The sequence below is a fragment of the Osmerus mordax genome, chromosome 17 (assembly GCF_038355195.1).
Source record: "Osmerus mordax isolate fOsmMor3 chromosome 17, fOsmMor3.pri, whole genome shotgun sequence".
Taxonomy (NCBI): Eukaryota; Metazoa; Chordata; class Actinopteri; order Osmeriformes; family Osmeridae; genus Osmerus; species Osmerus mordax.
Window position 1 is genome coordinate 8817709 of NC_090066.1, and position 26030 is coordinate 8843738.

Here is a 26030-nt window from a genome sequence, read left to right on the forward strand (position 1 = left end):
CAGAATGGTTTATATATGTACTCTCCTCCTCACAGCACTGAGGAACCCCACAGACGGTGTGCAAGGGAAGTATGTTTATCACAAGGCTGTTTCCTACATGGCAGTTTGTGTGTCTCTGAACGCAAGTGTCACATATATATATATATATATATATATATATATATATATGATTACTGTTCTTTTTTTCCAAGTGTCCTTTGTATCGCCTTAGAAACGATGAGGCATGCGATCATCGGCGCCTAATACATTTGTAGTCGTTTGATTCGGGGAATAAATCCATATAGCAAATGTGTCTAGGCTGGTCACTGGAAGTACCAGTAGTCTTTATGAAAAACATGTTGTTTGCAAGACCTCAAAGGGCCACCAGAGGGAGTCCTTGAGCCAGTCTTTGGCCCTCACTTTACACTCGCTTATGTCCAAGTTTACATCAAGGTAAAACGACTTTAAAATTGTGGATTTGGTCATGTGTATTTTTAATAAATACGTACAGGAAAATGTACACAGATTGAAAATGATACAACAGAGGTATGGACCCGACATGCACATTTACTCGTCTATTTGAATACAAAAAGCAAGGTTGAAGCATTTGGAACTGTGTAGACACCACAACACCTCTTGGAAACAAACATCTCTCTCTAAAGGCTAGGAGAGAGAAACTAATACACGTTCAGAAAGATGGCAAACAGCGTCGTACACCCTAGCAAAACTGGTCACTTTGCCTGTCATATCAAAGGGTTCGAAAAAGCAGTCTTTGCTATTTCAATGTGTCAGAGTGGATACATTCATCCTTGAAACTGTACAGCTGTAGCGTAACACTGGTCAGCCAGTGGCTCCTCCCCTCACACATCCTCGTGGGTTCACGTCTAGGAGCTCTGATCTACACCGACATGTGGAGTCAAGCAAACTCGACACCGAACATGTCAAACTGGAGAGAACCCTGCCGACTTTGATCGTGGATGGCTTGAGCTCGCGCTTTCGGTTCTCGACATAAGTACTGTAACCACAGCAACCAACAAAAAGGTGCAAATGATATCTCTTAATAAGGAAAGCAAAACAGAACATAGTAGGTAGGCAGGTTGTTTCTACGCCAACTTGGGATGTGTTCTACTGTGTCAGTTGAATGTTTCACGTCGATGACGGTAGTGCACTAGCTATGTTGTAGTGTAACGGGGTTTTCCTTCATATGTCCTTGCAACCAGCGTTACTCAGCAACTGGGGGCTATCATGTTTGTCTAGAAGAAAGAACTAACAGTGAATCAATGTTTACCCATTTGGAAAGATACTTAAAACAGCGGATGCGGGACTAGACAGTCCTATGTTACATACATACATACATACACAGTCAGATATTAAGGCTTTCTGGGCCACAGATGGAAGGGCTTTCACGTGGCAGTTGGCTAAGATGGTTTTTGTCCATAGATTTTCCCTGGGCAACCGCTTATGGCTGTGAAGACTACCAATACAGACCAATTGCTTGTTAAGAGTCCTGATCCCTTTATCGTGTATCACCTCATTAGCGAGTTTCTCCAAGTCTGTCCCTAGGATTTTCTTAGAATGAGGGCCGCTTCAGCAGGTAAAGTGGGATTAGTAGCCTAATTTGCTGAGACATTTACTTGTTAGTAACATGTCATTGGAGTTCGACAATAATAACTGTGTAACCACATAATACCACCAGTTGTAGCAACATTCTCAAAGAAATGGACGTGTAAAAACCTATGCTGTTAGTGAGGAGGGTTGAACTCAAGAAGTCAACACTGGGGTTGCGCTTGTATAATCCTCTCCCTCATACCTCTGGGTTTCACTTCATCACTAACCCATGCCTTTTAAACTGATTCAAATAGCACCTTTGTATCTGCAATATTGTTACTGGAAGTCGTACTCTGTAGTTACACAGTAATTAACATCAAGTATTGACTATGCTCTTCACAAACACAAATAAATGTAATAACACTTAAAGTGACACGTCTTTATGCGAGTGCAAAGTGAAGGCTGTTTCATTAAAGCCTCGGAGCGAAACCATTTACGCACAAGATCCCTCCACGACGGAGAGAAAGGAAAGCAAAGGGAACAAGAAAAAGCGTCGTCATCAAAAGCGGTAACCTTTCTCCGGGCTTCTCTGTGAACGGCAAAGCAGCTGGATATTTACAAGAAACCAAAAGACATTCTTCATCCCCCTCCCCTTCCTGGTCAGAGTTCAGCCAATGCCTATCCACTCCGAGGTCACGTGACCCTGACGGACAGAAGCGTCCCCCCCGGGGGAAGTTCGCCCCCGATGCCTGAAGTCCAGAGCCCGATTCCCGCGGAGAGCGCGTCGCGGTTCCCAAATGATGCTCGGTGAGGCGAGAGGCACTTCTTGATGGGCTGGTTTGAATATCTTTTCGTTTAAAAATTGTTCGGAAAGGTTTCCCTTGTCGTCCTCTCCTCATGTCTGTCCGCTGGACGTTTGGTTTGGTGGGTTCTCTGTCTCGACACTAGGTGGTAGTGTTGTCCCAGGGCCCTGGTGCAGGTAGGCACTTGGTAGAGATGCTCGGAGGCTGCAGGGCTCTGCTATGTCATCAGGATGGGCTTCTGTCTCACCTCCAGGATATCTGCAGACACACCGCGCAACCATACAGGGTGGTCAGAACTCTTCTGTCAAAGCTCCCTGAATCACCATCACCGCCTGGGCTCTGTATAAACTCTCTGGGCCCTTCTCTTGAGAGATACCACATTGGACGTCAATGGATTCCTACATCAGCTGTAATCAGCTGTGTCGATACAAATGAAGTATCATTCACACAAACTTGTTAGCCCAGCTATCACCTGAAGTAGAAGAGGCAGGGATAAAGCGTTTATATTTGCATGCTCTTCTGGGAGTTCCCTAACAGCCTCCTGTCCTGCCGTGCTGACGGTACTCTGACCTAACATGATGGATTTGAGTGCAATGACCAATCCAATCACGATAGGCTAGATTGGATAGAAACCTCAATCATCCCCGAAAGGGAAATGAAAGAAATAGGTCAGCGAGGTTTCAAGTGATTCATAAACACGGCGTTCATCATGCATCTACTCTAACCTCTCCCCCCCATACCCCCCCTCCTCTCTTGACCTGTGGTGATGCGGTGCAGGGGCAGGGTGACATAGGTGAGGTGGGAGAAGAGCAAGAAGTACTCCTCCGTGCGGTTCAGCTTGAGCCAGGAGCCCACCAGGGAGCGGCCCGTCCCGGACAGCGAGCGGGAGCGCAGGTTGGTGGTGTTGTGGAGGTCTGCGGACGCACAGGGTCACACACACACACACGTTAGATGAGTCATCCCTCTCTCCCTGTGCCGACGGTCGGGTTAGCATCTACAACCGCACACAAACGGGTTTCTTTTTTTTATCGAAAGCCCTCAAGTTCACAAACAATCGATCCTGAACTTTTCAAACTAGAACCTTCTCTCTGAACGCGCGTGGCGCGCGTGAGCGAGCCTCCCTCACCTTCGTCTTCTTCCTCCCTGAAGAACTCCTCGCTGTCGTTGGCCGAGTGGGACTTCTTCATCTCGGCGATGCGGTTGCGCGGCACCTTGCGCCGCAGTGACGGGGAGAAGAAGGAGGGCCGGTTCCGCTCCGGGGTGGGGGGCGTGCTGAACGAGGTCACCTGACGGGGGGGCGGGGACGCACAGGTTACCACGACGACACCCGAAGAGGGTTAAACTGACGGATGCCGGGTGATGACACACGGCAAACATTGTTAGCACAGGTAGCGTGTCACCCTAACGTCACGTTGCTACCTGGTAATGAAGGTTCAGACACAGGTCGTATGGGTTCTTAAGACAAATGAAGGGAGGTATAGTGGAGGGGTGTGCTTCAGAGGCAAGAGGGTTTTGGAAACAGGACAACCGTGTTGTGTCACTTAAAACAGAATCGCTTCCAACATCCACTGACCGCGCCTACGCCCTTCCCCCATAGCTTACTCCACTAGCGTACATTTTACATTTACATTTACATTTAGTCATTTAGCAGACGCTCTTATCCAGAGCGACTTACAGTAAGTACAGGGACATTCCCCCGAGGCAAGTAGGGTGAAGTGCCTTGCCCAAGGACACAACGTCAGTTGGCATGACCGGGAATCGAACTGGCAACCTTCGGATTACTAGCCCGATTCCCTCACCGCTCAGCCACCTGACTCCCGTACAAGCTTAACTGCTGACCCTAAACACTATGTCAATACACAGGAAGTGTCAGCCAACATCGTGACTAAGCGGTGTGACTAACGGCTTGAAATGGACAGTTTATAAAACCACTGTCATGGCGGAGCCGTTTCTTGACAGGCAAGGCTCCACGTCTGAAGAACGGCCCGCTAATTTCAACCCAGAAAAGAGGGTACTTGACCCTGCATAATGATCAGGGGGGGGGGGGGGTATATACAATTTGAGTAAATGGTACTGTATGCCAGAGCTCTTGGCTAGTAAGGGTTACACGGCATACAGACTCACATTTGGAAGGCTTAATAAATGATGGATACTTCAATTTAGCATGAATATTTAATGGTGACCTGGTTTCCTGATTTTACACATCTACACGTCGCACAGCCATACAAGCGCACGCAGACAGAGAGAGTAACATCCAGATACGTATCTGCTTCTCTCCCATTGTGGGGCTATTCCTGGACTCGGTGTGTTTCATAACTTCCTCCCGTCAGCCACAGACAGATATAACTTTGTATTTTTTGTAATATTTGTATTTTTATATTGTAATTTACGGCAACTTATATTTATTCCACTTAGTACTGCTAGTCTATGTACCCTTAGTATAGTTAGTCCACATATTTAAATTTTAGGTATATGTTTATTGTATGCACCTTCCTGCCAAAGCAAATTCCTTGTCTGTGCAAACTTTCATGGCGAATAAATCCCTTTCTGATTCTGATTCTGATTTCTGACTAAGAGCTCAGGGTCTTCAAATCAGCAAGCGTTTTGAAGGAGTGGCTATATCAAGTGGATAAATGTTTTATTTGGGGATTTCAACATTCAGTATTTTTATACTTGGTTGTTCTCCTGTGTAGGATTAGGACTCCACAGTCACGATGCTCTGATGTTTACGAGCCCTAGACTTTCCGTCCTTAACCCTTGTGCTGCCTTCGGGTCACATGACCCAAAGGTTCATAACGAACCACCATTGTGTTTACCCAATTTTACCCAATACAAAAACAAATACAAATAATTTTCTTTGCAATGTGGGGGGTCTGAGACAGCCCGACAGTTAAAAGAAAATGCTTCACTTTGTTTTTGTAGGAGGTAAATTTGTCTCAATAAGACGGTGGGTCACAATGACTGATGGGTCAGAATGACCCGAAGATAACACAAGGGTTAAGGATACTGAAGGGGTGTGTGTGTGTGTGTCCTCACCCGCTCGTGCATGGGGGAGTCCTGGTCCTCCTCGGTGCCGCAGGGGGACGTGTCCCCAGTCGGGACCCGGCTGACGGCCATCTCGGCGTGACCTTTGCCCTGCGGGCCCTTCATCCTCACAAACTCCATGTTGTTGTACTTGTAGAAGCCAAAGGACATCCGCTGGGCCATCTTGGCTGCCACGCTCACCTACAGCACACACACACACACACCTGAAGCTCGATCGCAAAAACATGCAAACGAAGCGAAGCAAAAACGCCTAACAAAAGACCCCCCCCCCCCCCGTCAAAATGATTTGACCCTCAGTGATTTCGGTTGGCTGCTACTGGAAACGCCAAGTCAGGCTCTCAGGTGAGAGAGGAACTGGGTTCAGGAAACAGGAAGTGCTGCTTACGCGGTTGTCGTACACCTTCTTGAGGGCCTCGTAGCGTATGGAGCCCTGGAAGATCACGCCCTGGAACGTGTTGCTTTTGTCGCTCGCCACCAGCTCCACACACACCATCTCTCCCTCGCCTACCGTCATGTCACTGAACACCTGCGCACACACACACACACGCACGCACGAGAAATGAAGAAACAGAGTAACCCAGTACCAGGAACAAACTGTTAATCATTGGTCTTTTTCTTTTAATTGTGGATAGCCGGGGACCTGTATTGATTTCTCTTCCTAGAAATGCCATTTGAAACAAGGACGTTCCACCAGCAGCCTGATAGAGACAGGCGTTAAGGCCAGAAGCTAGTTTTTAAATGGAGTGAGAAGGCACAAGGTCACACTTCATTACATCCGAGTCGATGGGCCCGCCTCTCTGGGGCCACCGGTGAACGACGCTCGAGTCAATCAAAGCTTCTCAGGTGTCTCATTGGGTACGGGGAAGGGTGGGTGGGCGGACTTACCTCCTCGAAGTTGTCAATCATGAAGAAGATGTTGGGGTAGCTCATCTTGGACTCCTCCCCTTTACTGTCCATGGGGTTTTTGCTGGGCGAGGCGAACACTTGCTGTGACGGACAGAGGGAGAGGAACCATCGCTTTACGTTCTTGCCAGTGGGATGAGTGGGGAGTGCCCACCTAACCTAGAGTGAGCCCTGTCGTCAGTCACCCACCATGCTGGGCAACGTCTCTCTGGGAGGTCGGGCGGGGGCGGGGGGGGCCGGTTCCTCCTCTTACCTGAGACTTCTTCTTGTGGATGTGGATGTCCCCCGCGTCGGAGCGCGTGCACACGGCGCAGGTCACCACGTAGTCCAGCTGTGAGGGACACGTGGACGAGTCAGGGGGAATACGACACACACACAGCTGAACAGTGGAGGGGCACATTCACATTTAGCTTTGGCGTCCTGAAATCGATCGAGGAACAGGCCGTTATGGTACAACGCGCACGACTGGACAGGTCAATCTCAGGTCACTGAGTGAGTGAGTGAGTGAGTGAGTGAGTGAGAGAGAGAGCGAGCGGAAGATAGAGTGAGAGAGAAGGCCCAGAGAGAGAGATGGGAGGGAGAGATCCGCCGACCTTTTGCAGGATGAGGTTCAGGTAGACGCTCTCCTCCCAGTCGATGTCGGGGTCTCCCAGGCCGGGCAGCTTCTTGGAGTCCCTCCTGTACACCTCCACCTCCACCTGCGACCAGGCAAGAAAATAGTCCCTTCACCTAAAACCCAGGTGGTTCTCAACAACACGACTGCAACGCTGGGCTACGGCTGAGCTCCTTCCTAGACCTAGAGAGTGATGCTCATGGGTTCAGATGTTTGAGAGGGAATGCACTGATGCGGCATTGAGCAGGCCTCTGTGAGTGTATGCGTGTGTGTGTGACCCCGGGCAAAGCACGGTGTGAGTGTGTGTGTGTGTGTGTGTGTGTGTGTGGGAGGAGGGGTTGTATTGCCACTGCTCACTCACAGCACCCAATGAGGCGTAATGTAGTAATGTTCCCCTGGCGTCTTTAGTGTGTGTGTGTGTGTGTGTGTGTGAAGGGGGGGTGGAGGGGTGACGGGACAATTCATAGAACGCATGTAGTCGTTTCCCCCCCCCCCACCCTTCTATAAGAAACGGAACGACAGTCCCATTTCCCGAGCGGTCATTTTCATTCAACATGTGAGGAGTCTACTAGAGACCCCCCCCCCTCCCTCCCCCGACTCTGGCTCTTTCACATCAGTGCTGGAGCAGGGCTAGCTGGTGACCGTAGCCGGCAGACAACGCGCTCTCTCTGTTGGATCTCATCACTGCTCAGTCTCTCTACCTGCTGAGGTCATCAAAAGGAGAGGGGGGAGGCGATGGGGGAGGGAGGCGAGAGGGACACATAGGTCTCCACATCACTCAAAGAGCACCGGGAGCAATGGGATGCAGTTGCCATGGTTATGGTGATAAAACTGTGTGTACTGTAGATGTGTGTGTGTGTGTGTGTGCTGAGGAGAGACTGGGGAATGCCTCCAGAGTGCATTAGCGAATCCGCATCTCCCAGATCTTTCCCTGTGAATTAGGAGGCAACAAACGTACACTAAAGGCTGTGCCCATGACAACCAAAACACCGGGAGGCATACAGCCTGATGCGGACCAACGGCAGAGGCACCAAGCACCCCCAACAGGCTCCAGCGAACGCTGCACGTCCCATCTCTTCACCCCGGACCTCCGAGCACAGGTCGTGATAGAGAGACCCGTCCTTATCGCGCTCGTCATTTGCCCGCATATAAAATGGGGAGCGAGCACAACGTGCATCCCTTCACGTTCTGCTTGACAGGAGGAGACGCGGAGGCAGGGCCTGTGTGACGGCAAGAACCAACGACCGGAAGGTTCTGTGGAGAGGAAGGGCTGGGGGGGGGGGGGGGGGGGGGTGCGGGGAGGAGGGGGTGCGGGGAGGAGGGGGCATGGCTGTGTTGGTGAGAGTGAGAGCAGAGCCGTGCCAGGGTGTGGTAGGTTGGAGGCCCCGCGGGCGTGGGAACGCCAGACAGCCAGACACAGAGCATGAGACCGAAGCTACAGGGGAACTGGCCAACTAGGTCAGCGACTGACACACACACACAGCGCAATTGTCGCCACGTATCGAAAACACGTGCAGTAACACAGGCGTGTGAGCCCACACACACACACAGATTTGACTTCTCAGCAACCCATCAATCTGTTGAGTTTAGCTTTAATACGGGCTAATAGCTCGTTAGCGTAGCTTCCAGGCCTTTCTGTCAGCGGAGGTTTGTTAGGAAGTTCAGGTGCAATAAGGCCATGAGGGAACCAGACAGAGAAAAAAAACGAGAACAGCAATTGTCTGACCTGAGCTCCACGCTCTGTTACCACGGGAACCTGGGGTGGTGGTGGTGGTGGTGGGGGGGACGGTGGACAGGAGCCAATTAGACAGACAGACACAGACAGGCAGACATCTATGTGGCCACAGCCCAAGGCTGATGAGGAACCCATTATACGGCCGGGGAGATACAAGATGCGACAAGATAGAAAGAGATCCCTTCAGCGTCTCCGACATGCCTAGCAGTACGCCATTAAAACCCCTTCCTTGGAAAAACCTGGACTAAAGTCTACGAAAATGGACCGAAGTGATTGGACGGTCTTCGTTCAGGGAGTTCTTCCAGTTGAGCACAGTCTTTCTGTGCTCCTTTGATCCTTTGGCGTTCCATGGTGTGACAGAGATACTAACCCAGAGACGGGCAGCCTTGTCACAGGGACGTGGACGCGACAGACCGTTATTACATTTGGTCTTCACCTACGGGGAGCTGACATGACAGGGCCGGTGAGGAGGCTGATATTGAGAGCGACATTTTCCAACACAGTTGTTGCAAAGTGTCATACAATACTGCGTTATTGCACTGCGTCTCATCTCTCCCTCCCCTCAGGGTGAATCTGCCGGTGTTCCATCCTCAAAAGATTCTCGACCACCTAAAGAAAAGACATAGCCTGTACCACACACAAAGTATCCCACAACAACATATTCCTCTGACCAGCGACTGAAACAAATAGATATTGGCATTGTTGGTCTCTAAACCCCTCAATTCTACCTGACTGGCCTGCAGGTCTAAATCAGATTCGACAGGCACAAGGGCATTGTGTGAGGTATTTGGTGGCAGTGCTGACTCATGCCGGCCGGCCTCTTAGTCACTCTCAGATCGAACATCCAGGTCTGTTACCCCTCAGCAGCGCCACGGTCCATCATGTGACCAGCCATGACGGGACGACCTGCCGGGAGAGGGTGCGGGAGAGGAGGACAAGAGTAATGGTTGGAGGGAGAGAGTGATGAAGAGCGAGGGAGGCAAGGAGAAAGGGGGAGGGGGTTTGACAGAAGGGGAGCTGGGGAAAGTGCGGCGCGAGAGAGAGAGAGAGAGAGAGAGAGAGAGAGAGAGAGAGAGAGAGAGAGAGAGAGAGAGAGAGAGAGAGAGAGAGAGAGAAGGATAGGCAGATGTCGCGAACGTCAGCCTTGCTGGTGGTGCATTCCTAATGCCTGTTGAGCACGAGGCGGCGGGGTTGTACACACAGCAACGTCACCTGAGGGACACCTTTCCCCACAAGACAGCACGCTGCCAAGAAAGACACGCCTCCCCCACAAGTCTGGCCAATGGAAGACCATAGGGTAGATGGGCTTTCCCCTCAGACCCAGTCTAAATTCTCATTCCTGTCGCTTTGGCACTTTTCACAAAGGTAGACTTGTAGTTTGCACAACTATGGCCTCCTTCTGAGCAGCACAGTGTCTAGTAAGGCCGACGTTATTTCTCAAAGTATAATGAGGTATGGTGTCAATTCAAAACCCTAAAGCTAGAGCACTGACATTGATCCGAGGTGTTTAGGGAATTAGGTGACGGGAACTGAAATCCTACAACGAGCATGCAGATTGTAACTTTGGAATGATCAGATTATGGATTTCATACCAGGTTCGGATTATTTACAGCTGTGTTGCTCCCAGTGGACGTCTACCCTTACAAGTTCCAGACCCTGGACTGTGAAGATGTTTACAGGACGGACCCAGCAGGACTCACCTCAGTGACACGGCCACATTCATTTTAGGGGGGGGGGGGGGGGGGGGGATGCCAAACTTAACTTTGACAAAATGCAACAAGTGCATCATGACCAACTCTCCTGAGAACCGTCCACATGAGGGCGTCAGCTCAAGGTATGGTCTCACCCAAGAGCCAACACTTCCATTTTACACTTCTGCATGTGTGCACCTTCCTTGGACTGGAAACTGCCAATTATACCAGACATGATTATAGTCATAAACCTGAATGGTTGTCAATTAACCCAGAGGTAGACAGCACTACTAGTGTACAAACCATTGAAATCTGATGAGCACCTCTTCAGATCTCTTCTCGTTAAAATGCATTCACTTGACTTAAATACGTAGATACTGTGTGTTGAATCCCCGTGACGTTTCATCTTGACTGTTCGGGTTCTGACTGGGTTGGCTGTGTTCCTCCCTGTGGTAGTCCACTCTGCTTCCGGAAGAAGGCTGTAATGGCGTTCATAACTCCGATTCCAAACACCAGTGGAGTCCACAGGACCAACCCTGCAGGACCCAAGTTTACAATGACATGACCTCACTGGAAACATCTAGCATCCAGCTCCATGTAGTGGAATTTACCTTCAGGTCATTTGGTTGAGTGCCAAGTCTCGCTTTCATTTCTTACATGCTCCTCCATCTGGAGAGCGACTGGCAGGGCCGGTTAACCTGTGGCTGTGACATCAACGCTGAGCCTGTGGCAGCCTGTGGCAGACAAGTGGGCAGAGCAGGGTAGGCTGTTTTGGGAGCCATCTTCTCTGCTCCTGCTCCTTTATTGTGTGGATATGGATTTGATGTTCAGACCTCAGGGAGGGAAGTCGACTGATTTATAGCGGGTTGCTATAAAAAATTGAACCGCCCAAGTCGTTTCTGTTCAGGGTCAGATTAGAGACACCTGTGTCAACTCGAAGATCTGGACAAACAAGATTAGCTTGCGCAAGACCCTCTCCATAGAGATCAACTGCACAGAAGAACTGTTTCCTCAGAACTTAGTTTTGCTGAAGAGAGTTTATCCTGTGAGTTTACATGTTTACCTAAAATGCATACACAAAGGTTAACACTGCCTTGCATATGTGGATCCAATCCTAACATACTGCAAGAATCAATCACACATACCTCTCATACAGGACTCATTTTCTGCCAAGGCGGCTGCATTTTACCTCATTACACATCAAACCAACCAGGGGCTTCCTTTTCACCAGCCAATCACCTCAGACCAAGAAATCAATAGAGAATCCCTTCTCATTTCAGCCTCATGGTCTTTCCTGGCTGGGTTCTTGGGTGTGTATCCAGCTCTGTGGCCAGTTGGTTCTGCCCCTGTTCCCGGCTCGTACATCGCCATGGGGCCTGGTCATTAGCTTTTCATCAACACCTCCAGGCTTTTATTGGCCTTAAGTCTGCGCCAACACTACACTGCTCATTTTTCGCCGGCTAGTTTGGCAGTCCATGTTGGGGAACTTGGACCACAGCAAGCAGATTGATTTACAAAAAAATCAGCAGAATGATCTGGATGTAAACCAAGCTGAAAAACATCGGAGTCAACATCAGGTATGCCAAATATGTATTTTGCTAGTACAGATTATAATACACAATTAAATATCAAAAGCAACTGATTACAGTATCAAAATAGGACATGACTGGGTTAATGGTTACCACTGCTGACTTAACATGAGGCCTAAATGATCCTTCTGGTCTGACAGCTTGAAAGATGAAAGAGACTGATCATGTGCCATGCTTATCTGGAACTTGACACAAAGGTTGTTGTTTATCAGCCCAGACAAGGAAATGGATCTGAGAAAAATAACATGTTGTGGAACATTCTGCAGGTTGGAAAATGCCCTCCACCTGGATAAGAGCGTCTGCTAAATGACTAAATGTAAATGTAAATGACTAAATGTCCACCTCCAGTATCCACCTAGTCATGACAAGACCCAATTGGAGTGACTAGGCTGTATGATCATCGCAATCTCCCATACCTGGATAGACAGATACTATAATTTATTATAATCCTGACAATGAATATGATGGCAATGTATGACATTAATCAAAATACCATATGATGGCACTTAAATACCATACGGTTTCAAATGAAACAGGGACAAAGTACACAGAACTTTAGTCCCAACCATAAAAAGTCCACCATTATTACCTGCCAGGAAATATTATCACCAGTTATTGGTCATGTTGTACCTATACAGTAAGATAACGTGTGGTCACGTGTCTGAAACTCTGCCAAAACTGTAAGCTATATAAACAGGATTTGCAGCGTAGCATACATATAGCCAAGTCTGACCCGAAGAACCACAACAAACAAGCAAACAAAACCATGAAGGTAAGAAAATCGATTCATGCAAACACACTATAAACCACAAAGAAATAATACTGGTTTCCTTCAAAAACAACTTCTGCTTGACATTTCCAGTCAAGTAGGCCTTCTGGAGAAAGGTCAAATGTCATTTGTGAACTGAAACCCTTTGTGTTTTGTGCTCTTGCAGGTCCTTCTCGTGCTAGCAGCGGTGTTCTCTTCGGTGGCACAGTCCCTCATGTTCCAGCCCCTGGACTGTGCAGACATCTACAACGCTGGCTCAGGCAGCAGTGGAGTCTACAGGATCTACCCCGCAGGACCCAACTCTCCCCGCTACGTCTACTGTGACATGGACACCCTGGGAGGGAAGTGGACTGTGAGTAAAACCTCTTGATCCCTTTTACACCGGCCGTGGGAATGAGTAGGCTAAATGCTAAGAAACATCTTTAGTGACACCTTTCAGAGTCCAGACACGATCTATAGACAGGTTGTGCGCTACATTCTGTATAGTTTCAAAACGTATCGGCTTTTTATTTGCCTTTAACCTTGATTTGTTTAGAACACCAAGGCAGAACTATTGATACCATTAGTCATTTCACACTCGAGTGTGACTTGATTCCAACATTGCCAATTTCCCCTTTACCAAGTCTGTCCATTTTCTTCCATACATTCACAATGAAAATGAGAGAGAGCTGTAAAGCGAAAGAGAAATGTAAAGCGCTTTGAGTACCGCCATAGTCGAAAAGCGCTCTATAAATGCAGTCCATTTACTGCCTCTCATTCTCCCCTTTCATTCCTTGGTCTGTCTCTCCATGGCTCCAGGTGTTCCTCGCTAGGATGGACGGCACAGTGAACTTCTACAGAGGGTGGGACCAGTACAAGAACGGCTTCGGACATGCGGCTGGAGAGTACTGGCTGGGTAAGCAGGAAGCAAACCCCCCAAAACACACACTACCTTACAGACCCAGAGAGACAGACGCCTGTGTGAACCAGCACGTGCTCAATAAATAAGGTAGACTGAGGCAGCACAGCGCATTAGGCATATCTTGAACCTCACCTCTCCACCTCCGCAGGTCTGGAGACCATCCACCTGCTCACCACGAAGAAGGACTACGAGCTGAGGGTGGACATGGAGGACTTTGAGGGGAGGAGGGTCTACGCTAACTACTCCTCCTTCTCCATCTCTCCCGGGGCGGTCAATGCTGAGGTGGACCTCTACAGGCTGCACGTCAGCGGCTTCAGAAACGGAGGGGCAGGTGAGTGGGCCCACGACATGGCGATACGTTTCTGGTGTTTAAGACACGGAAGGCACTGAGTACACCATGTCGACAGTCTTTATCTAGTTATGAATGATGTTTTACTACCCTCTCTCTTGACCTACCAGGGGACTCACTGACCCACCACAGCGGACGACCGTTCTCCACATTTGATCGAGATAACGACGGCGCTTCTTCAATGAATTGTGCCTTAAAATATATGGGTGCATTTTGGTACAACAATTGTATGTATGCCAGTCCAACTGGAGTCTACATGTGGGGAGCTAATGATGTAAAAAGTTTACACTGGTATCACTTCAAAAGTAATCGGTATTCTCTTAAGTCCATTTCTATGAAGATGAGACCCGTCACTCGTCAAATGTTAGTGGAAAAAAAAACATGGCTGCCTCCCTCTCACGTCTTAACTGAAAATCAGCTCAACTGAATACCTAAAGTAGACAAGGAGCATAATCTGTTCTGGTGACTAAACCTGAATGTTTTTTTGTTTTTTTTTACAAAAAGTGCTGTCTTTTTATGATACACCTATGTGATTGATAATTATACTTTAGACCTAACACAGTTTTTGTGTAACATTTCCTAGAATATACACGTATATTCTAGGAAAAATAACTCTGTTATTTAAAAATAAAAATAACTGTTTTATCATAGCTGAACTCAACTCATATTTTCAATAATAAACACACCGTTATAAGCCATCACTCTCACGACATTGACACAAATGGAACAGAAACCACCCGTTTACTTCCAAGAAGGGATTGATGGAGCGACATCTCACCTTCTTGCCCTCGGTGTTGTCCGCGCTGACGTAGGCGAGCTTCCTGCGGACGTAGAACAGCATGTCGTCCTGCCGGGGAGCCCACCTCTCCATGAAGTAGGTGGAGAACATCCACGTCCAGAACACGATCCGGTCGTCCTTAAAACCGCCTGGGAACCACACACACACACACACACACACAGGTTCAGATGAAGGCCCCACTGAGTCACAGGGAACTAACATGGGGCCGGAACAAAAAGTAGAGGTCTCGTTCCTAGTACCACAGATGCCCATTTCTAGATGCTTCCACCACCGGACTTTGTGGGGTGTTCGTATAGATCTGAGAAAGACGGTCTTCGTTTAAGAGAAAGATAATACAGCTCAATAGTTACTATAGTAGTCCCAAAAGTCAACTTGTTCCAAATATTTGCAGAACGCTGTGTGAGAAAATAGTTCTTATATACATATCCAATACAGGATTTATTGTTTACATTACATTTACATTTATGCATTTAGCAGACGCTTTTATCCAAAGCGACTTCCAAGAGAGAGCTTTACAAAAGAGCATAGGTCACTGATCATAACAACGAGACCAAATAAGTGCCAAAGGGAAGACCCATAAGAGCATGCAGTTAAACAAGTTACAATAAAACAACATGAAACTCCCCACAAGAGTGCACCTGTAAAAAAAAAAAAAGCAGCGAGTACAAGAATTTGAAACCGTTACAACTAACCAACAAGAGCAACAAGTCTCTCAAGGGATATATACCCAGTGGGATATATACCCAGTGTGATCCACAGACAGCCGTCAAATCAGAGGGAAAACATTTTCAAAGCATGGCACATGACTTCATCTTCAGCCTCAGCTTTGTCTGTGTCAACAATGAACCAATCACAGGGAGGAGTCAACCCATCGCAGAGAACCCTGTCCCTGTCCCTGGGTGGAGCCCGCTGTGACAGGGCCGTCTCACTCTCTGCAATGTCATCCTGGACCCGGTTGCCAGGCAACGCTGTTGCCGAGCAAACGGCAGGTGTCTGGCCTGTGAAGACGGGACCCTGAGCTAGTGTGCTGCAGGTGGCCGCAGCACTCAGACACACACACACACACACTTTGTAATACCAGAGGGATACGGACATACAATCTGATCCAAAACTTGAAGAGGGAGAGATATTGGATCAAATGTGTACACACACGCACAAGCAAGCACACACACACACCTCTTACGGCAATGCCTGAAGTTAGGAGACGAGAAGACACCAGGGTTTACCTGTTTAAAAAGGTCAAAATGTAACAATAACAGGGTCTGTTCAGACAAGTAAAGGTCAACTGTGTCTATGGGGCCTGAGTGATTAGTAATCTGCAATCACGTCTTCAGATGATGAACTGATCTACTGTTTCACAGTGAGGGTTGCCAGGGAAACCAGTGGTTACAGATTCAACCGGTGGTATGAGAATGGCTATCAAAGCGCTCGGCAAGGTACAAGTGAGATTCTCCATCTTCCTCCTCCTCCTCCTCCTCCTCCTCCTCCTTTCCCCATTCTAAAAGAGTAACCATGTAACAGAGGTCCCTGTTAGACAGTGACATTTGAGTCGGCGTGCAGCTCCATGCAGCGCCCGGCGTTCGACAGCTCAGCACTGACCTTTGGGTGAGCCCGAGCTCGTCCTCTCCGCTCAACCAGAGCGCCGTCTGGGGGCCTCCTCCGTGCCCACCCCTTTGACTGACGCGCTGGCCTGTCACATGACCTCGGGGAGGCTGATGCACCACGGCCAGCCCAGGGACGATGATGTCGCCCTCCTCCCCCCCGAAAAACCTTTTAACCCCCCCCTCCCCCAAAAGTCAACATTTTCAACAGAAGAACTGTCTGATACCAGGTACAGGTACAGATGATGTGTTCCTGTCTGTGGCCTCACACAACAGGATTTGTTTTTGGCAATATACAAAAGGTGCAGAAACCACTTGGCCAATTTAGCCCGGTGTGTATGGAGACATGCCAAGCGAATACCACAGACACTTAGCTATCAGGATACCACAGACACATTTTTACATTTACATTTTAGTCATTTAGCAGACGCTCTTATCCAGAGCGACTTACAGTAAGTACAGGGACATTCCCCCCCGAGGCAAGTGGGGTGAAGTGCCTTGCCCAAGGACACAATGTCAGTTGGCATGAGCGGGAATCGAACTGGCAACCTTCGGATTACTAGCCCGATTCCCTCACCGCTCAGCCACCTGACTCACTTAACTACCAGGATACCACAGACGCTTAGCTACCAGGATACCACAGACGCTTAGCTACCAGGATACCACAGACGCTTAGCTACCAGGATACCACAGACGCTTAGCTACCAGGATACCACAGACACTTAGCTACCAGGATACCACAGACGCTTAGCTACCAGGATACCACAGACGCTTAGCTACCAGGATACCACAGACGCTTAGCTACCAGGATACCACAGATGCTTAGCTACCAGGATACCACAGACACTTAGCTACCAGGATACCACAGACGCTTAGCTACCAGGATACCACAGACGCTTAGCTATCAGGATACCACAGACACTTAGCTACCAGGATACCACAGACGCTTAGCTACCAGGATACCACAGACGCTTAGCTACCAGAATACCACAGACACTTAGCTACCAGGATACCACAGACGCTTAGCTACCAGGATACCACAGACGCTTAGCTACCAGGATACCACAGACGCTTAGCTACCAGAATACCACAGACACTTAGCTACCAGAATACCACAGACGCTTAGCTACCAGGCAGCAGTGTGACGGGTGAGGTCTGACGCTCCAGTGGTTTGAAAGTGGAGTGTGACTCAAGCTGACAGACCCTGCTTCGGAGGGAGATCATTCAAAGCCGCGGGTAAATCTCCAAAGAATGCCTCTTAACAGTTAACAGTAGTGTGCCAAGTCCGAACGTGCTCAATTATTGAAAGCAGATGTATTGTAAAAGCGGTAGGCAGGAGTCCTTGACTGAGTTGACATCTGCATCATGAGTCCTGCTTACCCCAAAGTCTACTCCGGCAATAGATCAATAAATGAAGGTCAATGTAAACACACACACACACACACGTGACAGTCTGACAAAGCTGCTAAACACATCACACTTATGTACAGAATGCAACAAGAGCAGAACACCCTAACAGCAAAATGTGACAGGCAACAGAGAAAATGCATTCCCTTCTTTGGCCCATTGTAACTTTGCTGGCAAAAACAGGGTGGCAGTTTTTTTTTACTTCATAGGCAGGTTCATGTGAGGGGGGTAAACACATACACACACACACACACACACACACACACACACTTCAACAGTATATCAAGCCACCCCCGGCGCTTCCAGGAAGTGTCTCAGTCTTGTCAACATGTCCTTTCCTGTAAAAGCTGCCAGGAGGTAATCTGATGGACCCAGCCTGGCCTGAGTTCTCTCTGGAGAGAGGAGGCTAAAGAACACACACAGCATGACCGTATAACCTTACAAACAGTGCAGCTTCTACAACAATGGAAGAGAGAAGTGGCTCACCGTTTTCCTAATTCTATCATTGTACCAGGGCCTCACGATTCAGGCTCTGTCAAAGCACACTGCAGTCCAGTATACAGGACCAACAGACATAAATCTAACCTCTAGCTGTCCTGAATCCACTTTCGACCCCATTAGGTTTTATGACCATAGCTGTGACAGAGGAGCTAGCGGTATAATTTCGAAGGAACCTGTTAAATCCTCTAGTATGACCAAGAGCCACGTTTAACAGGGCACTGATGAAAATTTGTCCGCTCCAGACAGCTCCTACTGAAAGCCACAACCGCCAGTCACAAGACCGTGTTCCGTTGTTGTCGAGGGAGGAGAGAACAAAGACAGAGGAGACACCAGTGGCGTGGGTGACCTTGTTTTAAGAGAGGGGGGGGGGGGAGAGACAGAGAGACAGAGAGAGGGGATGCAGAGAGGAAGGGAGGGAGAGAATGAGAGAGAAGCCTCTCTGATAGACATATTACTCTTGCCCAGCTCTGTGGTTTTAAAAAGGTAGGAGGTCTGGGGCGGGGCGGAGGTCAGAGACAGACAACCTTCCGGAAGCCCTGGACCAGAACCAACGCCCACGCTGGCAGAGGAGGATGGATGAGAGACCTCTTTCCCGACCCCGGCGTTAGCCAAGAGTCAAGGTGGAGGACGAGGCCCCGACAACACGCCAGCCATTCATGACAGGCTGAAACCCACGGCTTGGCTTGCTGCTCACCGCTGCCACAACCTCAGCCTCATTGGCATCCCGGTGCCTGCTCAGTGCTCACGCAGAGAGGGGAAGGACGGGCGTGGCATCCCGGTGCCTGCTCACGCAGAGAGGGGAAGGACGGGCGTGGCATCCCGGTGCCTGCTCACGCAGAGAGGGGAAGGACGGGCGTGGCATCCCGGTGCCTGCTCACGCACAGGGGAGGGACGGGCAGCCGGGCAGCGGGGGCAGAATGCCAGGCCAGCCGTGGAAGTGCGGTGTTGTGTGTGCTCGCTTCCGTCAAGGTTAACAGCGGCCAAGCAGAAACGTTTCCGGAAATTCTAGGACTGCGCTTGGGACCAGCTCCATTGCATTATTACAGAGGGTGGCGACACACACACACAATGCTTTTTGGGGACAGGGCAAAGGACCTTGTGAGAAGGTGTGTGCGTGCTGTAATCGAACGGTTGAGCTGTGTGTGGAAAGTTAGGGTTGCCTCTCTCTGTCTCTAGTGTCTTGAGTGTGTGCGTGTGTGCGCGCGCTGCAACGGAACGCGTGTGACACGCTTAGAAAGTAAGAACGTGGAAAAGATAGTCTGAGCACGAGACTGAAAGTCTAAAGTCATTGATCAGTCAAAAGTAAAAGTGTTGCGACACAGTCCCGTCTTGCAGCTGTCCTGAAAGGACGGCAGATCTCTGCGAGGAACTGAATGTACCTTGATGAACAAGAGGCCAAATCAACATCAAAACGTCAATCGTCAGGGTGCGTCTCATTCGCACACTCTGAGCTCTGGAGGTTCTTCCTGACTTGCTTCCAGGATCAATACCAGCTCGTCCTTCCAGCAGGGGAAGAGTGCCCCTAAGTGGCCTCGTCGCTGCTGGCATGAAACTCAGTGAAGGACTGACGGGGCATGTCCTTGTTGTGTCCTTGCCACCACGATTCTTCTCCTCCTCCTCCCTCCTTTCTTCCTTTTCCTTCTCCTCCTCCCTCCCTCCTTTCTTCCTTTTCCTTCTCCTCCTCCTCCTCCTCCACCCCCTTTTCTCCACACGCACCTCACTCCCTTTCCCTTTGTCCCCTACATCCACCCTCCGTGTCCCCCACCTCCCCCTCTTTATCCTCCTGCCCCTCTCCTTCCTTCCTTCCTTCCTTCCTTCCTTCCTTCCCTCCCTCTCTGCTCCCGGTGGGGGGAGCTGGCTGACAGGCAGAAGGAGGATGCTGACGGTGGCTGCGGCGTTCAGGAGGCGAGGCCAGAGATCTGTCTCCCAGGTGTGCCGGCTGCTCCAGACCCCTCCTACCCAGCTCACTCAGCAAACAGGGAGGAGCGGAGAGGTCAGGGAATCCGCCGGAGTGCATGTGGGAGCAACGCAAATAGATCCAACATTACACCCAGTGCAAGCCTAAACATCCATTTCACTTAGCGGAAGAAAGCCTGCGCTGTTAAATCACCATACATGCACTCATGTACTTTCCCCCCACCCTCAACGTATTTGAGTCTATTAAGGCACTGACGAGGGGGCCGAGAGTTGATCCTGGGAACGGGTAGTGAGAGAATCTCTGACGCGAGTGTGTGTGTGTGTGGGGGGGGGGGGGGGGGGGGCTGAACAAAACGTTTGAAAAAAAAAAAAAGAAGCCATGAATTAAAGAAGACGTTCAGCTCTGGGAAGCGTGCGGCTGTGGGAAATGAAATATTTACACGGGGCTGGAGCTGCATGGCGGGGGGGGGGGGGGGGGATTGGGCTCGGAGCACAGAGCCTGGGAGCATGGCCGCTGGACGACAAAGGCCCTATCGCTCGGCGCCACCGTCCGCCTTCGCAAACACTCGACACAAGAATGGCACGGGCCATTTGGGATTTTCCAGCCAACACACACGGCCCTGTCCGTGCACTTTGTATAAAAAGAATATCAGTGAACGTGCAGGGAAAAGAAAAACGAATTATTGTTTGCCGACAGCTTGTAGTCGAGAGATATAAAAGATTGTGTGCAAATCACATTCTGGAGTGCGCCGTACGAAAACAAGGAACTGGCACAGGGAAGTTAGACTAGACGAAGAGAGAAGAGAGAATACTGTGTGTGTGTGTGGGGGGGGGGGTTGTGGGTAATGTGTGTATGAGTGCAGACACATCACCAATGAGTGTTCTTGTTGAACAGGCTGTACAGACTGGGTCTCTGGGAGGCAACAGACCACAGCTTGTCAGAGGAGGACGCCGTCTCCAACGGCAGAGCTCTCCCAGATCTCTTCCTTCAAACCCCTCACGATTCACATCCATTCTATGCGGCGTTGACTTATCTATGTACCCGCATTCATTTTCACTCACTTTCCTTCAGGATTTGAGCTGCACAGCGCCGGAAGAAGGTCTACAAAACGGGACAACAAACGAACATGCAGTACAACAAACGTTTAGCTGTAAGCTTTCTCCCGGCCCATTTCTAGAAAGAAAAAAAATTTGATATTCTGGATTCACTTTCCACACTGAGAATGGAGAGAAACCGTATGTCAAAACTGTAGGAGTGTGCACTCTGGGGAAACACAGAGGCTGATATCGGGCTTGACAGGGTGATATCATACTACTAATAGGCTGGGCTTCTGACTGACAGCTCGGGTAGCTTTACTGCTTCCATTGAATCTCGTGTCATGTAGCACACTTCACAGGGATTTCTACTCCTGCAAACCCTGAATACTGAATATTACACTCCTGCTAACCTATATAAGTGCTTAACTACATCGTGGTCTTCTTCATGCACAACTATTCAGGACTATTTTGGACTCCTAAGCATGCTTGCTTGGGTTTGTGTGCGGCATCACATGGTATTGATTTGAGTCATTGATCTTCGGAGACTGGTGCTTTGTCTGCCCAAAGCATGTATGGGCTGAATGCTGAAACTTGAGCGGTTAATGTTGTCTGTGTGTGTGTGTCTGTGCGTTTGCGTGTGTCTGTGTTTGCGTGTGTCTGTGTGTGCGTGTGTCTGTGTGTGCGTGTGTCTGTGTGTGTGCGTGTGTTTGCGTGTGTCTGTGTTTGCGTGTGTCTGTGTGTGCGTGTGTCTGTGTGTGCGTGTGTCTGTGTGTGCGTGTTAGGGACCACAAAGAAAAACTATGACTGACAAATCAAGAGTGCCACGGGGATGCTCCACGTCAGCTTCCCCCCCGCCAACTTTGTTTCATCTACACGGAGAAGTTGCCTAACTAGTGATGGTACAGCCTCCAGTGTTGATGGAGCCGTTTAAAATGTTCCAGATGCGGTTTGAAAATGATGCAGTTCTTGTAGCGTTAACACCTCTCAGACAAGAGGAGGTGGTAGGATAGCGGCACCAGGAAGTAGAACTGTGCAGCATGCCCCAGAGACATTGATAGAAGTGCTGGACTAAGAATAGCTGCACTACTGGCTTTTAATATACATCACCCGGCTCTGGTCTGGGCCCTGCACGCTGTTCCAGCTCTGCTAAAAGGAGGTGAACCGCCCTAACATCTATTCCTGATATACGTTTGTCTCATTTTAATGGACCGTGTGATTGTTTTTCCATTTTTCAGACCAGTCCATGTGACTGGTTTACAGACAGGACTCTGGAGAGTTGGTACATGCATCTGAATGGACAGGGAAAGAAAGAATATTTACACAATGGTTCTTATGGATATGACAGATCGTGAGCCTTCAGAGATTGATCCTCTTCCCACAGCTGCAGACATGCAGCAGTGCTGCTAGATATCGTGATCATCATTATTGACTATCATCCGCCCACTATGGGACACAATGTACAGCTGGCTGGCTGGCTGGCTGGGTTGGGGGATAGCAGGTGCAGCATCGCTGGCACTATTGGGGTACCGGTACCAGCCCCGGCCCCGGCCCCGGCCCCGGCCCCAGCCTCAGACAGCAGGTGAATCACAGAGACACTGCGGGATCCTAGCAGTCATCATTTCTCTGCACTAACATAATGTCACACAGTGACAGCGCCTCATAAAACAACAGACCCCCCCCCTCACACATACTGTGACACTGGTGATAGTCACATGGGTTCATCCCTCCCAGCCATACAATAGCACATGGTCACAGTGTCTTGAAGACTGACTGACACACACTCACGAGACTTAGTGATGTTAACAGCTCCAAACAGGATTGTCAATGGAGCTTTACCCAGTCTGGACATGAGCCTATTCATGCCTTTAGCGAGGCTGGATTACCAAACATAACATAATTCAGTTGTGTGTGTGTGTGTGTGTGTATGTGTGTGTGTGCTCTTGGCCCTGGCTCAGTGGGGGGTATATCTCTAAAGACAGAAGGACACCACAGTGGGAGGCCCCCCCATCTGTTTCCACCAAAGCACCGAATACTTTCGCACACACACTCCCAATACAATCATTCCTGAACACAAAGGGCAAAGTAAACAGGTGGAGATTTCTATAGAGTCATGGTACTATACCACGTATAATTGCCTAACCAAGTGGCCTGTGAAAACAGAATGCAAAAAAAAAAAAAAACAGTGTTACTAAAATAAATAAAATCTGGCCAAAGCATAGCCTCATTTTCATTGGCTGAGCGTGACATGACTCGCACTCTAGTCTATAGCATTGCTGCTGTGGGCTCCATATGCCGTGGTGAGTGTACCTAACCGGCCCAGATCTTTCCCTGAGTCACTGTGGAGGGTAATTGATATGCACGGTCTGAGGAATTGACTCGACACACTGCGCTGTGAGACTCCACGGTGCCTTGCAGAGGGCCACTGAAGGACAGAGGAGGAAAGAAACCGAGAGGAAGGAAGGAAGGCCGAGAGAGAACACAGAGCTAGAGAGGAGCTGCAGGTTGGCCTGGTGGAGACAGTGCAGTCGTACCAGGATCCATCCTGCCACTGACTCACAGCAGAGCAGGGGGAGAAGAAAAAAAAATATATATATATATATTTTTTTTAAACAACACTTCAGCCACACTAACAGCACAGCAACCAAGTTCCTGACCCGTGCCTGTAACTGCATGATGTAACCTAACCTTTGGAATAACCTTTGATGACCTTTCGAAAGGCAGGTCAATATAATAAAAGGTTTGGACATTAAAAAAAATTTTGGGTGAAGAGCACCGTTAATCTGTCTGTTTGCAGAAAGTAGCACACACTGTCTGAACCTCTAAGAAACGACAAACACTGTTAGACAAATGCCGGTTCAGAGACAGAACTAACACTGAGGTCATGCATCAGTCCCATGAAGATGATGTCATTTTTTCAAAACAGTGCAGTATTGATTTCCCTACTAGAGCAATATGTTCCCCTTGCAGACAAACAAAACAAACTTGGTAAATTCAAGCTTTTTGAAAGCTTATTAGGCTTTTATTCAAAGATTTAGAGCTCAAAATGTCAATTGTGCACATTGGCCAAACAAGATAATATATAATTATTCGGGCGCCCTTATATCTATCAAACAAAAATGGAAATGATGGCTTAAGTGTTTTCCTAAGCACAAAGTGTTGCTAACAATGCATCACTATACAACACCACTGCCATAACAGATGTAAGTGGGTTGATTTTTATTCACAATTGTATTCATGTTTATGGATGATTTCTGCAAGCCAAGTTACATAATAAAATGACCTTATTGATATGATAATTTACCTTAAAAGCAAACGAGCACTGAGCACACCTGGTCAAAACGGGATGTGATTACAATACAAATGGTTCCCTATTTGGACCAATTGTTGAGGGATGTTCTAGGACTAAAATGAGTGTACAATTATCCAGTGGTGTAACTCCATTCTGCATTCGGCTGCGCCTACCATTAATCTCAAATCAATGACCACTGCTCGTTGTGAGCTAGTTAAAATTATGTTCAATGAAACTCCTCTTTTCCTTGATGATGAAGAAGGCCTCATTCTTTTTTAATGCTTCTTGAACTCTTTACGTGACTTTAATGAGCGTGAGCACTGAGAGGACTCGATAGCTGTATTAGTGACTGGAGATGTGCAGGATAGATGGAATCAAATCAATTAGGGTCGGAAGATGTGAATAGGTCAGTTGCGCATGCCTACCTATAGGCAACCTACAGTATTGTCATTGGCCTTATTTAGTCCAATTACTGACAACTTGTTTCAAATCGACAAGATACAGTAGTAGATGTCTAATTAAGGTAAACCATGGTCATTTCCTGTTTCATTACTATTAATACTATTTCACAAAAACATCTTATGATAGGCCTGCCTGTGAGTAAGACTCTAGGTACTTACCAAGACCACTAATTTCTTGTCTTATATTCAGGCGGTTACGCTCGTCGGCGATAGCCTTCAACATTTGTTGCAGAGACTCGTCCAGTTCCCCGTTCTCTTCCTCCGCTGACCCGGCAGTCTTACAAAAACTCTGAAAGGATGCCATCCGCAAACTGGGCTCATGACAGTCCTGCGACGGCAAATTCACCCGGCTGGGAGAAAGACAACGAGTGGAGGAAAGAACCGAGGATCTCCCCAGAAGCGAACGGTTAGCTAGTAGGCTATTAGTCCCACACAATAATAAAAAAGAAAAGAAAAAAACTGCAGTTCTCGCTACTTCTCCCTTTGTCACCGAGGAGAAACGAGGTGACAAATTCTAAAGCCACTGTGTGACACGAAAGGGAGGCTCCGTCTGCTACAAGAGGATCAGCTGGAATTGCAACGGGAACACCCCTCACACTTCCTGTAATGCAGATCAACAGAACCCTTTTAAAGGGGAAGGTACCATGTAATATTTCACCAAGTGCAGTGCATATCAGGCATTACTATTCGCCAATAGTATTCAACAGGGGACCGCAACAGCTGAATGAGCCTATTATGCACATAGTTTTGATTCTTTCTTTATATTTCACAGTTTGGATACAATGTTGCGAATAGGGGAGGAGTCAGCGCGCTTAGTCAAGATGACGATACCAGACAAGTTGGCATGAGACTTCCCTGACATCACGCGTTTATTGTGAAATGTGTTTTTTATTTTGTCCCTATTGAGTGTCCCAGAAGTGTTATGCAGTGCAAACGAGGGGACATATTTACATGTTTATATTTAAACACCCAGCTGTCAACAGAATCATGGCCATTATAAGCTTAGTGAAATCAATTTTAAGTGGTACCCGCGATAAAACGAACCTTATTATGAAAACGAGGACTCTCCTATAATCTGTACCATCTCGTCAA

At 48.6% G+C, this 26030-nt stretch overlaps 2 protein-coding genes across 2 annotated transcripts; one reads left to right on the forward strand and one right to left on the reverse strand.

Annotated features, from left to right (window-relative positions):
* Nucleotides 1-457: 457 nt before the first annotated feature.
* On the reverse strand, nt 458-25492 carry kiaa0930. Its single transcript, XM_067254336.1, has 10 exons — nt 25098-25492; nt 14704-14852; nt 6872-6976; nt 6532-6609; nt 6261-6362; nt 5761-5901; nt 5367-5555; nt 3457-3616; nt 3089-3244; nt 458-2588 (listed from the first exon to the last, which is right to left on the reverse strand). Exons 1-10 carry the CDS (start codon nt 25240-25242, stop codon nt 2548-2550), a joined length of 1266 nt encoding a protein of 421 aa, XP_067110437.1. The 5' UTR covers nt 25243-25492; the 3' UTR covers nt 458-2547.
* On the forward strand, nt 12592-14537 carry LOC136960043 (microfibril-associated glycoprotein 4-like). The gene is made up of 5 exons (XM_067254358.1): nt 12592-12678; nt 12842-13027; nt 13474-13570; nt 13725-13907; nt 14036-14537. Exons 1-5 carry the CDS (start codon nt 12673-12675, stop codon nt 14350-14352), a joined length of 789 nt encoding a protein of 262 aa, XP_067110459.1. The 5' UTR covers nt 12592-12672; the 3' UTR covers nt 14353-14537.
* Nucleotides 25493-26030: the final 538 nt, after the last annotated feature.